The 14,745-nt window shown below is 41.5% G+C and overlaps 1 protein-coding gene across 3 annotated transcripts in view; it reads left to right on the forward strand.

Annotated features, from left to right (window-relative positions):
- SRGAP3 (SLIT-ROBO Rho GTPase activating protein 3) overlaps nucleotides 1-14,745 on the forward strand; it is a 188,321-nt gene that overhangs the window by 158,365 nt on the left and 15,211 nt on the right. The window contains exons 13-19 of one of the 3 annotated variants that reach the window (XM_079958670.1): nucleotides 1,040-1,100; nucleotides 2,462-2,539; nucleotides 4,350-4,484; nucleotides 8,548-8,653; nucleotides 8,926-9,153; nucleotides 11,079-11,158; nucleotides 12,681-14,602. In XM_079958670.1, coding sequence (XP_079814796.1) covers nucleotides 1,040-1,100; nucleotides 2,462-2,539; nucleotides 4,350-4,484; nucleotides 8,548-8,653; nucleotides 8,926-9,153; nucleotides 11,079-11,158; nucleotides 12,681-12,685 — 693 coding nt within the window. In that variant the 3' untranslated portion in view covers nucleotides 12,686-14,602. Of the gene's footprint in view, nucleotides 1-367; nucleotides 399-1,039; nucleotides 1,101-2,461; nucleotides 2,540-4,349; nucleotides 4,485-8,547; nucleotides 8,654-8,925; nucleotides 9,154-11,078; nucleotides 11,159-12,680; nucleotides 14,603-14,745 lie in introns of those variants that run through there. The other 2 variants (XM_079958669.1, XM_079958668.1) reach the window with 2 other exon arrangements.

The raw sequence follows: 14,745 nt of genomic DNA on the forward strand, positions 1-14,745 counted from the left end.
CATGCCCATAACTTGACAGGCAAAATCTTCACTTTCTTGCCAGCAGGGCTGTGAGATAGTCTTGCTGATGCCTGTGAATGTGGAGGTCTGAGGAGGGGGGGGGTGTGTGTGTCTGTTGGAAGAACTAAATATGGGGATGAGGAGAATGCAATAAATTACTATAAGAGTAATCTGAAAGTTGGTCACTGAGGACAAGAGATTGCATACTAAGCAGTTATATGGGGTGTTGGAGCTTCAACTAGATCCTTCTAAGCTGCCATTGCATTTGAGCTTTCATAGCCTCTGGAAGTTGTGCTTACTTTAACTGATCTTATTCTTGCTTAACCTTTTCTTTTTTCCCTACTTTGCTGCTTTGTTTGCTTATCAGAGGAAGAAGGAATGCTCGAACCAGAAACCAGGTATTTACTAGAAGAGGCCCCCCCCTTTCTGGGGGAAAAAACCATATATGTTTATATAATATGAGCATAATCTAAATTTAAGGGAAACAATTGTAATCCCTTGCCAAAAAATACGCTATACTCTTATAGTTCACATTAAGTTTTTAGTGATGGATACAAAAGACAAAACTCATGCAAGGATAACTTTTCCCCTTGCCTTCCTCTGTGATTCAGGCTAGCATTTCAAAAATGTTTGCCTCTAGGCAACAGTTCTTGGTTTGAAAACATTTGAATGGTACAACCAAGCAATAGCGCATTTTTACAGAAGGCCTGGCTCATAGCTACATTTCTGTAAAGTGATAGTTATGATCCAGCTGCATAATACCCCATACGTTGCTTCAGACTAAGTCAGATTGATTCCAGGGACCAGCTTCTAATTTATGATTTTTCTCAAAGCTGACAGTATGTAGGATATGTGAAGTGCTGTTTCAGATACTTGCAGCGATTGTTATCTTAATTTATTGCTCTTATGATTAAACTAATGGTGCTCTTTTTCCAACCTGAGACTTTTTGTGCAATCTTTGCTAGAATGTGTTTTCTAAAACACTGACTTCATCAAATCAGTATGTTCAATTTTTCTTTATTTGATTGTTATTTCAAAGGATTCAGGACAGGCTATTCCACTTGTGGTCGAAAGTTGCATTCGGTACATCAACTTATATGGTAAGTTCTTTTGGTAGCCTCCCCGCTGGCTATAGTTTTTCTAAGAAAGTCTCTCTGTTCAAGAACTTCTTCTGCCTGAAATGCAAACAGATATGCCTGTTTCATTGCTTAATCATATGGGCCTGAGTCTTAATTCTTGTTATTTTCTATAGCATTGATTTAGCATCAACACAATAACTTTTTGTGTGTGATAAATTCTTGGGTTGTATGTGCTCTTCCTGGCTTTTGTGGACCTCAGTCCAGACACTTGGGAAAGAAATCAACTGATGCCTTTCCATCTATTGCGGTGTATCCAAGATCATGATAAGGTATCTGCATTGTTCTAGTGCAGGGTAGGTGATGTAAGGCCCATTAACCATATGCAGCTTATTCAAGGTTTTCTCTGTTGGGAAAAGTTCTCTTTCTCCCCCAAAAGCTGTCATGGACTGGCTGGATGCAGAGGAATGGTGCGAGGCACCAGCTGGGGAACCCCCAGGGGAAGAAGGCTCAGAGCCAGAGGATTCGTGGTGGGACGATGATGAGTGGTCAGAGGGAGAAGAGGGAGCAGACTGGGAGGAGGGTGTGTCGGAAGCTGAAGAGGTAACAGGACTTAGTGAGCAGGAAGAGGCTGTAGAGAGCAGGCCAGAAGCAGAAGCGGAGGCTGGAGAACAGAGGGGGCCAAGAGGCAGAGATGACACAGGCCGCTGCAGAATCCAGGGAGTCTCCCCCTCCTGCTTCGACCAGCTCCCCTCCCTCCAGTCTCTCCTAACTCACAGGGAAGTGAAGAGAGTAGAGCAGAGACAGACAAGGCATCGGAGTCTCAGATTACTTGGGAAGGACCAGGGGGGGAGGAGGCATAGAGAGCTATGGGAAGGCAGGGACCTTCAGTCATTGCAACTGCCTCATTGGGGCAAGATATACTGGGAAGAGTGGCTGTGCTCACTAGGCCTGAGCTGTTTTGTTTCTTTGAATAAAGAATTAATTTCACTGACACTTTGTGAGTTGTTGCTGATCTGCTCTCAGCACCCGCCCTGACACCCGCCAAACACACCTGTCCAGACTCTAGCAGTGCATTCACTGGTTTGTAGGCTGGGTGTAAGCCTTGGTGGACTGTGGATAACATCTGAGCCTTCAGTTGCTTTCCCTAGTACTAGAGCATTTAGAAGTGAAAATCAGTCCTAATTTACATTTTTCTCAATTATATTTTTATTCTTTCAGCATTATTATTATTCTTATTTATTGAATTTATATACCGCATCATACCTGGAGCTCTCAGGGCGGTTTGCAGTGGAAAGAAATGACTGATATTCTAAATTGAAAGAAATGACTGATATTAAAAATACTGCAATAAGCCTTTCTTTTACCTCTTGTTTTATGTCCAGGTCTACAACAACAGGGTATTTTTAGAGTTCCTGGATCTCAGGTTGAAGTCAATGATATCAAGAACTCATTTGAGAGAGGTATGTGAGAAGTCTGTGTTTCTCACAAAATGATGTGAAGCTGTTTTCCTTCCACCTTGTAGTGCAAATACACAAGCTCTAGCAAAGGGTGATGCAGTCAAGTATCTGTTGTATTCCATTTCCCACATAGCAGAATGCTGTAGCCCAGATTGCAACATGTGAATACTGTTTCACCTCTGGATCTTTCAAAGCCTAAGGCTGAGCTTTTACTGGCACAAGTTTTTTTAAGCGAAAGCCTCATAAGCTGTTTTCAGTGCCAGAATTCAGCCTAACCAAGAAGACACAAGTCTTGACCCTATGCAAAATGTCTTTTCTTCTTCTTGTGAAATGAGTGCTATTAAATGAGTGTTATAAATATCTATTCCATTCTAGGCAAGTTTCTTTCAGAAATATAAAATACGACCAGATGTTAACATCCGCAAATGAAAGATAAATACTTCAGTGTGCGTTTTCCTGTCATATTTTATCCTATGGTACATATTTTTAATGCATGTTTGGAGCCAAATACTAAAGTCAGAGAAGTTTAAAATCTGATGGATAACTACACTCTAATCCATGTATGTTTAGTTCAGAAGGTACAAATCAAGTCAGTTTGCTTAAAAATACAGACTGAACTAAGTTATCTTCCATCCCTGTATCTATAATATTTAACTATGTTATAATCAAGTTATGATGAAATTCTGTTCACAGCAGTTTGTTGTCTATATTGTTTCATAAGGCCAAACTCTAAACTATTGGGCATATTACATGCTGAGCAGAGTTACTGTATTTTTCTATGAATAAGACACCCCCATGTATAACAAGACCCTTATTTTTTTGGAACCCCAGATTAAGAAATCAGTATTTTAAACATCAAACAGAACAATTTTGATATTTTATTTAAAAATTGAAAGCACTGGCACCAGCATGGTAACCCCCAATGGTGCCTGGGGTGGGGTGTGTGGACAGCAGTGGACCACCAGCACCTGAAAAGTTGTTGAGCTTTTATGGGGAGATCGCTCAAGCTGGTTACCTGGAAAGGACAGTGGCTACAATTTCTTCACGGCAGTCATGGGAAGATAAGTAGTGTTGTTTTTTAAAACTCCTATGCATTCACCATAAGACACCCCCCCCCCCAATTTTTGAATAAATAAATAAATATAGCAAAAAGCATTGTCTTATACATGGAAAAATTCAGTACCTTCATGAATCATCCATAAAATAGGAAGGCTGAAAGAATATCAAATGGCAGTACTCACTGGCTTGAAATTTTCTCTATGACTCCACATTACAGTGGTGCCTCGCAAGACGAAATTAATCCGTTCCGTGAGGCTCTTCATATAGCGGTTTTCTCGTCTTGCGAAGCAAGCCCATTGACAGCTTAGCGGATTAGCGCTATTAGCGGTTTAGCGGCTTTTAGCGATCCGCTGTTAAGCGGCTTATCAGCGGATCAGCTGATAAGCGGCTTAGCGGTTTAGGAAAAGGGGAAAAAAGGGGGGGGAACCCGCAGGAACTCGCAAGACATTTTCGTCTTGTGAAGCAAGCCCATAGGGAAATTCATTTTGCGAAGCGCCTCCAAAACGGAAAACCCTTTCGTCTAGCGGGTTTTCCGTCTTGCGAGGCGTTCGTCTTGCGGGGCACCACTGTATCCTGATGTCAGTAACCTCTGATGTGTTATAAGCTAGTGCCATGCCATTTAAAACAATACTGTATTGAATGACTGGATGAAAGAATTACTCTGATCTTTCCCTTTGCTTATTAAGTGCTCTGGATTTTCTGCCTAATACAGAAGTAGAATTTAATAGTATAAACTTTTTATTTATTCATCCAGGTGAAGATCCCCTTGCTGACGATCAAAATGAACGTGACATTAATTCTGTTGCTGGGGTCTTAAAGCTGTATTTCCGAGGACTGGAAAATCCACTCTTTCCTAAGGAAAGATTTCAAGACTTGATCTCTACTATAAGTAAGTACAAGTCAGTGATTTGTAATGAACCATGCCAGTGAACAGTGCAAGTCATGGTATCTGTTGTTCTCTCATTTACTTCTGTATCAGGAGGTTTTTAATGTTTGATGTTTTACTGTGTTTTCATATGTGTTGGAAGCCACCCAAAGTGGGTGGGACAACCCAGCCAGATGGGTGGGGTATAAATAATAAAATTGTTATTGTTATTAGTATTAGAAAACCATGTTCTAGCAACAATAGTAGGTCCACTTTTTTTTCCTTTACATTCTGGTTGCTTTCTCTCCTAACTATTCTCTGCCCCTACTTTTCTACTACATTGCCAGGGAGTATCAAATGGAATCAGTGCGCTCTCTCTCTCTCTCTCTCTCTCTCTCTCTCTCTCTCTCTCATCTAGTAGGGAACTCAGATGCTGAGTGCCAACAGTGCAAAAATGGGTCCTCTGAGAAATGAGAGTGGGGTATTAGCAGGCTTGGGGAAATGCCAAAGTTTTCAGAAATACAAAAAGGAAAACCCTTTAGAAAAAAACAGGAGAACAACTGCCCTTAAGAGCCCAGTTAGGAGGAGCATGCGCAGTAGCCATGGAGTGCCTGTTCAGGGGGAAGCAGAAGGTGTGTCTGTGTTAACGGAATATCCTGGAAGAGTGCATGACTGACTCATTGGAAGACTGGCCAGGAACACTCCACATTGGTTCAGGGTGCTGTGTGTGTGATAATTTCAGTGTAACAGATTTATGCGGTGTATTATATTCTGACACTGTTTTAATTGGAAGAGCGGATATTTCGTGTTTGAGAGCTGCTTCCACCCGAACTCCCACCATCCGGTTTGAACAAAAAATGTAAAAGGTTGAGCAAAAAATAAATAAAAATACAGCTTATCATCTCATATGGCTGTGAAGGAAGAAAGGCTTGCAGAGTGCAGAGCAGCCACCTTTTCTCTGGAGCTTAAACTGCAGACTGCCGCACAACAGAAAGCTGATTTGATTTCCCTTGGCCGGTGCTAACTTAAGCTGAGAGACTTTTGGCAGCGTAGAACGTTGTGCATGTCACAGGGCATTTGCATGCCCTGAGAGTCTGCAGTGCCACATAATCCACTGTTTATTATGTGGTTGGGAGGGAAGACTCACTCTCGAAACAAACAGGAAGTTCCCTGTCACTTAGGCTGGAATGAAGACTGGAATTTGCATGAAACTCTGATGTGGAAAACAGCAGCAAATATGAATACAAATTCATGCAACCTAATGCCATGCAGTGCCCAGTCAAGATGGACCAATTAAAATTGCATACCAATGTTCAAGCTGCTTTTGAATAAGGGCTCTTTTATATTCATAAAGCCAGCTTGTGAATATTTTTTACATATCATTTATTTATTGTTAGCTGTTTTGATAACCATTACGTTCTACATGCAGTATGGAAGAAGAGATTTAAATAAAATAAATCATAGCTTGACTTTTTCAAATTAATTTTTCAAATTAAAATTATTCTTTACTTTTCTTGAACCAATATTAATGCACAAAATGCCTTTTGTTAATGAATCCTAGGGCCTCCTGGGGAAAATATACAGTAGCTGAACAAGTATACTTACATTGTATACTTTAAAAGGAAAGGTTGCTGTTTGGCTCCATTGGGGGAAAAATCCACAGTTGGAAAATGTCTTTATTAGGACCAACCAATATGTCACAAAATCCCCCCCTTCCAGAAAAGTTTTTTATTCTACAAATAACATAACCAAACAATATAAGAATAGGAAAGTAATGGGAACAAAAATAAAATTCAATAATTCACTTTAGAGCTGTTGATATACATCAGAAAGTCAAAAGAAAACAAAGATACAGTGGTACCTCAGGTTAAGAATTTAATTCGTTCTGGAGGTCCGTTCTTAACCTGAAATTGTTCTTAACCTGAGACACCACTATAGCTAATGGGGCCTCCCACTGCTGCTGTGCCGCCGCTGCACGATTTCTGTTCTCATCTGAAGCAAAGTTCTTAACCTGAGGTACTCTTTCTGGGTTAGCGGAGTCTGTAACCTGAAGCGTCTGTAACCCGAGGTACCACTGTATATTACAAGAAGGGTCAGAAATTGATTCTAAAATGGAATGCTCACAATTGGCCGTAGAGTTACTTTACAATCTCTAATGTGGGCAGAACATATTCAGATATGTTCACAACAAAAGCACTAAGTATCCTGAAGTGATTATTGGATTTTACTCCCATCCCTACTGAAAACACAAGCTTTGAGACTGTGCTGTTTCTGCCTCAGCCTCAAATTGCTAAAAAAGCTGGGCTGAACATTTGTCCCAGATCTAGTATATACAAGTGGAACCTGCAACAAAAGGTTGCAGTGTGCAGTGCTATGCCTAAACACAGATGACTCCATTCTGTTACCTCCCTCTTTGGTTTTGACCAGGCATAAGCAAACTCGGCCCTCCAGATGTTTTGGGACTACAACTCCCATCATCCCTAGCTAACAGGACCACTTGTCAGGGATGATGGGAATTGTAGTCTCAAAACATCTGGAGGGCCGAGTTTGCCTATGCCTGGTTTTGACCCTCCCCCCGGCAATTGACATGCCTTGCCCATTGCGCATACTTGGTCTCCACCAGATTGTGATAGGGTTTGCCCCGTAGCTTTTTTTTTTTTGTACTTACCATACTTCTTCAAAAGGGTGTGCCCCAACCTCCTGATACTTCCCTCATGTATGGATGGTGTTTTAACTATATAAGGACAGGAACTTAGAGAATGACTTTACTATTGACACAAGAAATATGGCACTTCAGCAAGATGTAGCAACGAAGAATACTTCTATTCAGAGTCTCAATCCTTCCATTTTGCACACACCTGCATTAGTTCTCTATCCCCCCCCCCCCCCAATGATCAGTCAGTGCAACAAAATTGTTGCCTCAGGGAACTTGTTTCACAAAATGGTAGGAGGGGGAACACAAGGAAAATGAAAAAGTACAGAAGTCAGCTTGAGTGTTGTATCCACAAGTTCAGTTTGTAGTCTCACTTTTAAGACTGAGACTCTGATAGGTGCTGCAGAAACCTGGCTATACACCTAGGATTCTGTGATAGATTTTGTGATAGAGAAATAATAGTTGTTCCTCCCTTTTAAAAAACAACAACAACAACCAACCAAACCAAAACCAGGCTGTTTACCCAGATTTGTCCCATGACTTAAGCAAAACACACAGGTTCCTTGTTAGGCAGAGAACAGAGCAACAGCACCAAAGCTAGAAATGAATTTTGCTTGCTGTGTTAGGTAAAAGTATCAATTGAAGCTCAAGCGTCTAGTACAGTGGTACCTCTGGATATGTACACCTCCGGTTGCGAATTCTTCAGGATGCGAATGCGGCAAACCCAGAAGTATTTTTCCAGGTTTCGCCGCATGCACATGAGGTGGAAACCTCATGATCTGACCGGAGCTCCGGAACGGATCCTGTCCACAACCAGAGGTACCACTTTATTCCCTTGTTGCTGGAAATGATAGAACTGTCAAAACGCAAAGTCCATCTCCAGGCTGCAAAAAATTATTTCCCTCTACTTATAGATTCCACCCCAATACTCAATTTTGTCCTCTTTTGTTGGAAGTCCTCTGGAAAGTAAAGCCCACAGTTGTAGCTGGCCACTGTACTTGTAAATGAGTGAGCCCCACTGATGATAGTTGGGAGTTTTCCTGAAAAAAGCATTTGATAGACTCGTGACACCCAGTATGTACTATTGAGGTATCCTCCCACACCTTTAAATCATTGTTCTGTTCTCCAGGGTAAGCATATACAAGCCCTCTTATCAGGCTTGTTATCAGATTGCGGTGCACTTTATATTGGTGGAGCCCCACTGCAGAAATGTCCCCCATCCCCCTTAAAGTTTAGGCCCTCAAATGTGAAAATCAAGTACCTGTCTCACAGATAGAGGCAGATGCAGGAAATAGCTGTTGAGGGCTAAAGTCAACTATCCCTGCTTGCGTCTGTAAGAGAAACATGAGCAACAAATCTCCTTGGAGTTGGTGTGCTAATTGTGTGTGCCTGACTGTGAACCTCAATGGACTGCTGTACGTTCTTATGTTGCAGAAATTGAAAGCGTTGCAGAACGAGTGCACCAGATCCAGCAAATCGTTATTACCTTGCCACGGGCCGTCATCATTGTCATGAGATATCTCTTTGCTTTCCTCAACCAGTGAGTCTTTTCACCTGCTGCTTACTATTTAAGGGAGCCGTAAATTCCCTTCCCTTGTAAACTGCCTTCCTTTTTGCTTCTCCTCCTCCTCCTCCTCCTCTCTCTTTCCTGTTCAAACCCAGTCCTTGGGCAGTAAGGGAGGGGTGCCACTTGACCCTTGATATCTGCGATGGCTGCCTTTCACCCATCTGGAGGAAATGCCTGTGGAGCTCCTGTTTGTGTTTAATAGTTGATGGCTTGGTGATGCCGCTGTGGGTTGCTTGTATTTGCAGCTTGTCACAGTACAGTGATGAGAACATGATGGATCCTTACAACCTGGCCATCTGCTTTGGACCAACTTTGATGCATATTCCAGATGGGCAGGATCCAGTGTCCTGCCAGGCTCATGTCAACGAGGTCATCAAAACTATCATAATCAATCATGAAGCCATCTTCCCTAGCCTCAGGGAGCTGGAAGGACCCGTTTATGAAAAATGCATGACAGGTGGTGAAGAGTACTGGTAAGGAGATCAGGATTAAAATGTACATTTGGTATATTAAAAGTATATATATTCTAAAAAATGAATGAATGAATGAATGAATTGGACTTGACCCAATTCATGCTGTGGTCTTCTATGCCTGCTATTTGTATTGGTGCTAATGACAACTTTTTCTTGGATGCAAATAGCAGGTGCAGGAGGTCTGATCCAGGTTGGGTTTAAAGCCCCTTATCCCTGCAGGTAGAATAGAATGCTAATCCAGATCATTTCTCTGTGTCTGCAGTTTACTTTTAAGAAACCAATTGCTATTTGAGCTAGGAGATAGTAGTTTATGCTGTCAGGAAATGCAGGGGTATTACTTGGACACATCTGCTTTTTAAAAAATGCAGTTCAAACCATCACTCCTTTTGTTTTTAAGTCTCTTTGGCTGCTGTCCTAACCCCACTTACCAGGGAGTGCATCCCATTGAATTCAATGGTACATGCTTCTGAGGAAACATAGTCAGGATTGCACTGTTAGTAGCCAGAACAGGTTTGAAATAGTGTTGTATCTGCTAGAAGCTAGGCAGCCAAATAGGGCTTCTGACTTGCTGTTATTTTGGGAATATATGCTGGATTCCAGAGCAAAATTCCATCTAGTCCAGCATCCTACATCCCACAGGGGCTCCAACCCAATGCTTTCTGGAATCTCATAGGCAAAGCAACAAGGCAAGAGCCCTTTCCCACTTTCATTCCATATCACATACTCATTGGCATGCTACCTCTGAATATGGAGGTCCTATATAACCTTCATGGTTAATACCCATTGATAAACCTATTTTCCATTTAACATACCTATTCTATTCCTCTTTGGGGAATGACTTCCATGTCTTCAGAAACCTACCAGTCTCTTCCTATGCTCCTTTAAGTAGGACTAACATTGGATGCAACCTAAGCATATTTTCATTTATTCATGTAAATGTTTAAGCTGCACTTTCATTAAACAAACAAACAAACAAGATGGTGTCCAACGTAAAAAGATAACCTTACAATAACATCAATAAAGACTGGGGGTTTTTTTAAAAAACCAATCATGTTCCAAGTCCTGTCTGACCTGTACAGCTTTCCAGTGATGTCTAAAAGAAGGCAGGGATGACTCGTTCAGATCCTCTGGTAGGGAATTCCACAGCACAGGGCCTGCCAGGCTAAAGGCTTACTCCTTGGTAAAGGCTGCCCAAACCTCAGGACTCCCCTGCTATTGTGGAGATGTGTTTCCAGGGGCCCTCAGTGTGGCACCGTAGCATCTGAATTGTTCCTAAACTTGTCTGTGAAAAGGACAAAATTTGCATGTGATGCTATCACAGTTGCTGGTGATAGACCCTCTCTTCCTATTCTCCTTACAGCCCAGTTGGGTCTTAAATGACGACCTCTGGAGCGAAGGGGCAAGTTCTGGGTGGTGACAGTAGTAGCATGTGGTGATAGTCAGAACCTGCATGGCTCTTCCTTTATTTCCCGCTCAGAAGGCAGCTGGTTCTTACAGCAGTTTTTTATGAGGGATTGGAGCAGATGGTGACGATTGTGATGACAGCTTGCTTGGGCCCTGCTCACTAGTCACTGTTGGCCTCTGTGATGGAAGCATAGCCCAGGATTTTTTCCACTGGATCAATAAATTCAAATGGGACCAGCTAGCAGAGAGAACATTTCCTGTCATGTGAGCTTAGGATTTCCAGCAAACACAAATGTGTGCTTCCCTGACTTATTCAGGCAGCAATAACAAAATCTGTTCCCTGACAAAAACCTGTATTAGAGATCCAATGGTGTTTAGTTCCATATTTCATTTGCTACAAAATTAAGACCTTAGATCTAGGAAATGTGGATTTATGTTTGCATTGAGTAGCAAGAAACTGTCAAATCTTTCCTCTCTGTTTTAAAACTTACGTGTATTTACTTGACCTATCTTAATTCTAGTGACAGCCCACACAGTGAGCCAGGCACCATTGATGAAGCAGACCATGACAATGGCACGGAGCCACACACCAGCGACGATGGTGAGTGTAGAAACAAGAGGTAGAAATGAGCCTGAGGAAGGCTATCAAGAGCTGTGTGTGGAGAACAGCAACATGCATTTAGTTCCTAATCAGATTACCCTGGACTAACATATGGCTGCTTCCAGGGGGAGATATGTCGGAGTTTGACAGTGCAAGCGGATACTGATGAAGTGCCTTGGTAGATATGTAATCAAAGTAGACCATATGGGAGCATACTAGGTTACCTGTTTTATTTGTTATTTCATTCCAAGGCATTATGGGAGTTGTCCTTTATGCCCTGGTTAACAAGCTAGCCTTTCCTTCTTCCATTTGGCCTGAAAATGGCATCTCTGGATTGTTTGTTGTTTTATGTTGGTTGTTCCAGTGTCATGGGAATAAAAAAATAGAGATGTTGTTATGATAAAATAACTATTTGAGTGGCCTGTAATCTGTTATGTTCACCACCTAATGTGCTTCTGATACGCTTCCCAGGAAGAACAGTGATAGAACTTAATAGAAATCTATAGTGTTTTTTTAATGAAAATAAGTGATGGCAGCCTTTTGATATTGGTGGAACCTTTCCAAAAGATTTGGTGAGTTTTAAATCAAGCTGTCACCACAGCCCCTCTCATTAATAACTAGTACCTCCTCACTATGGAATCTGCTCCTTTCTGTTTACTCTCTGCTGTATTTAAAGTGCTGCGGCAGTTAAAGGAGCTGGAGTCTATTCTTGCAAAAGGGTGTTCTCATCTTTCGATTTCTAAGACAAGATCCCACTTTTGATTAAATCTGTGCTATCATCAGTACTTGCCATGACCACAGAAAGATTGTTGCATAGATAGATAAGGTTTAGACTGTATAAATTATGCATCAATAATAAGGACTGCGCTGAAGGTACTCATTTTTAGGGGGACATTTTCAGCAGTGTTGCAAATCTCCCCTCTACCTTTTGATTATTTTCCAGGGATTGCTTTGAAAGTGTTCACTATTAATTTGCATTACTTCTTCTGAATTTACTTTGCCCTTAATGATGCTACCTTCGTAATGAAATATATAGCCTCATAGCATCATAAATTCACCATCTGACCCTTGATGGCTAGAATCATTCATGTGCGTAATCCAATAAACAGTACTCTTACTCTAAATTGCCTTAATTTCCATCAGCACATAGTAAAATCTTATTGGCTATGGACCACTAGAAGGTAATCACACTCACTACGTGATCTGTGATTGACTGGGATCACCAGAGTGAGGGAAAGAGAAAGGAATGGGGCTGGGGGGACCAATGTCATGGAATAAAATAATCTGAATATTCTCACAGCTAAAGCATTTCTGCAGCTATAATTCACCCCATCCCAAAATACTTATTTTCAGCTCAGAAATACGAACAGAAGGATATTGGGCAATAGCCTTAAGGAGCTCAGTTGGATTCCTTCGTTCCATATTAAATTTCACACCTTCAGGATTGGGGGCGGGGGGAGATTTATATTCTATCCATGCACACACCTACCCATCCATCCTTATTTTTATTTTTATTTTACAGACTGAACAAGTTTGATTTGGACATCAGTGAGAATTAATAAACCTGGAACCACATGTTGCCATTTCAATTGGATTATTTTGCAGATTAGAAAACATTGTTACAGAATCCTGCCTGTTGCATGACTCTGCATGCATGTTGTCTGCTTGCTTTGTGGTCTTTGTTCCATTAATATTCTCCCTTCAACGCTGCAAATAAAATCCAGTGCCCTATTGATGCATGTTGTGGGGAAATGGCAGCAGTGGCTCAAAACAGTTGAAATGCACTAAAGGCCCAAGACGGGGAGAAGGGACAAAGAATAATTCCAATAATTGAAGATGGATGTTTAAAGGGAGGAAGGGAGGGAGATGTCAACCTTCATTTTTCACTGTTGGTGACTAACAACCCACCTCAACTGAAAAGGAAAGGCAAGCAAGCTTCCATTTAGGCAATTTTATGCTTGAATGATTATGTTAATAGTTCTGATTGGAGTTTCTGGGTGATTAACCATGACACAAGCATGGAGAAGAAGAGTTGTTTCATTTTATAAATTTACATACTCTCTTCTAGTCTCTTTCCCTACCCCACCTAACCCACAGCCCTAGTGAGGAACATAGCATTTCTCAGATTCTGTGAGATAACCACATTAGCCACCTCAGTTATCTCCAGTTCTGTGAGAGTCCTTTATAGGTTCTGCCTGTTACTACCAAATGTCACTTTATTTGGACTGGGTAAAGAGGTAAGATGCCTTTCCCAATATTGCCCAAGACGGATCTTGAAGTCTGTTCCTAAAACTGTCTCTACGTTCCTGCACACAGGAACATAAGAACTGATCTGCTAGACCTGCTCAAGGTTCTTTGGGTCCAGTATTCTGATTCAAACAATGCCCAAGAACAAAATAATAATCAAGATGATACAGTGTACTGTGCTTCCAGGTTGTTGTTGCCAACATACCATCTGAATTGCCTGTAATCAGGGGAATTCCATTTAGCTGTCATGATTAATAGCCACTGATAGAACCCTGCCCATCATGAGTGCGTCTACTCTTCATTTTTTGAAACCATTTTATTCTGGAAGCAGATTAGACTTTGTTTTTGTTTATTTAGAGACAGGTAGATTGAAAGAAGCATTGTGCTCATCCTATCTCTGTCTCTGGTAAACAGATTTTGGCACATTTCATGTTGCTTCAGAAAAACTCTGAAATGTGTCTCATCAGAGACAATGGGGTGTGGGGTGTGTGTGTGTCTGTGTCTGTGTGTACATATATCTTATGGGAAGTTAAAAACTTTTTCAAGTATCTTTAGCAGACCATAATTTTTATGCTCTGTTCCATGCCAAATCCTTGTCAGATTATTTTATTGTTATCTGGATAGTAAGTGAAGCCTTGTTTATCATTAGGTGCTGCCACAAACAAACAAACAAACAAACAAACAAACAAACAAACTTGTTTCCTCTTAATTAAAATGTTACATACCTAAAGTCCATTTTCCCAATTTAGTTTTGTCTTTGGACCTTTGACGTGCTATTCTAGGGATGGGAGGGGGTTGAGGATTTTTTTGTCTTCCAAAAAAGATAATTGAGCATCTAAAAAAATGAAATTGTTCTAATGAAGTGCTTGATGGCATCTGCCGGAAACCTTTTTTTTTTTTTAGAGTGGTCCAGGAAGTGACATGTGGTTGTATAATATTAATCTGGCACACTGCAGTGAAGATTTGTTTACATAACTTTGTGTTGCAGGGTAGTAGCTTCTTATCCCGCTTCAGCCTCTAATTTTCTTGCATGTTTATGTGAGTCACTCCAAGGGGTAAGATAAGTTAAAAGTGGGAAAGATGGTCTCTCAGGAGACATCCTTAGCTTGATGGTATCCTGTGGGTAATTGGTCCTTTCGGGAGTCTCCTGAAGTGAGCGATTGTCAATCTGTCACAGGGTGGGCTTATAGAAGGTCTAATAAGGGTGGGCTTATAGAAGGTCTAATAAGGGACGCAGGTGGCGCTGTGGGTTAAAGCCTCAGCGCCTAGGGCTTGCCGATCGAAAGGTCGGCGGTTTGAATCCCTGCGGCGGGGTGCGCTCCCGCTGCTCGGTCCCAGCG

This window comes from Podarcis cretensis (genome assembly GCF_951804945.1).
Source record: "Podarcis cretensis genome assembly, chromosome: 2".
Taxonomy (NCBI): Eukaryota; Metazoa; Chordata; class Lepidosauria; order Squamata; family Lacertidae; genus Podarcis; species Podarcis cretensis.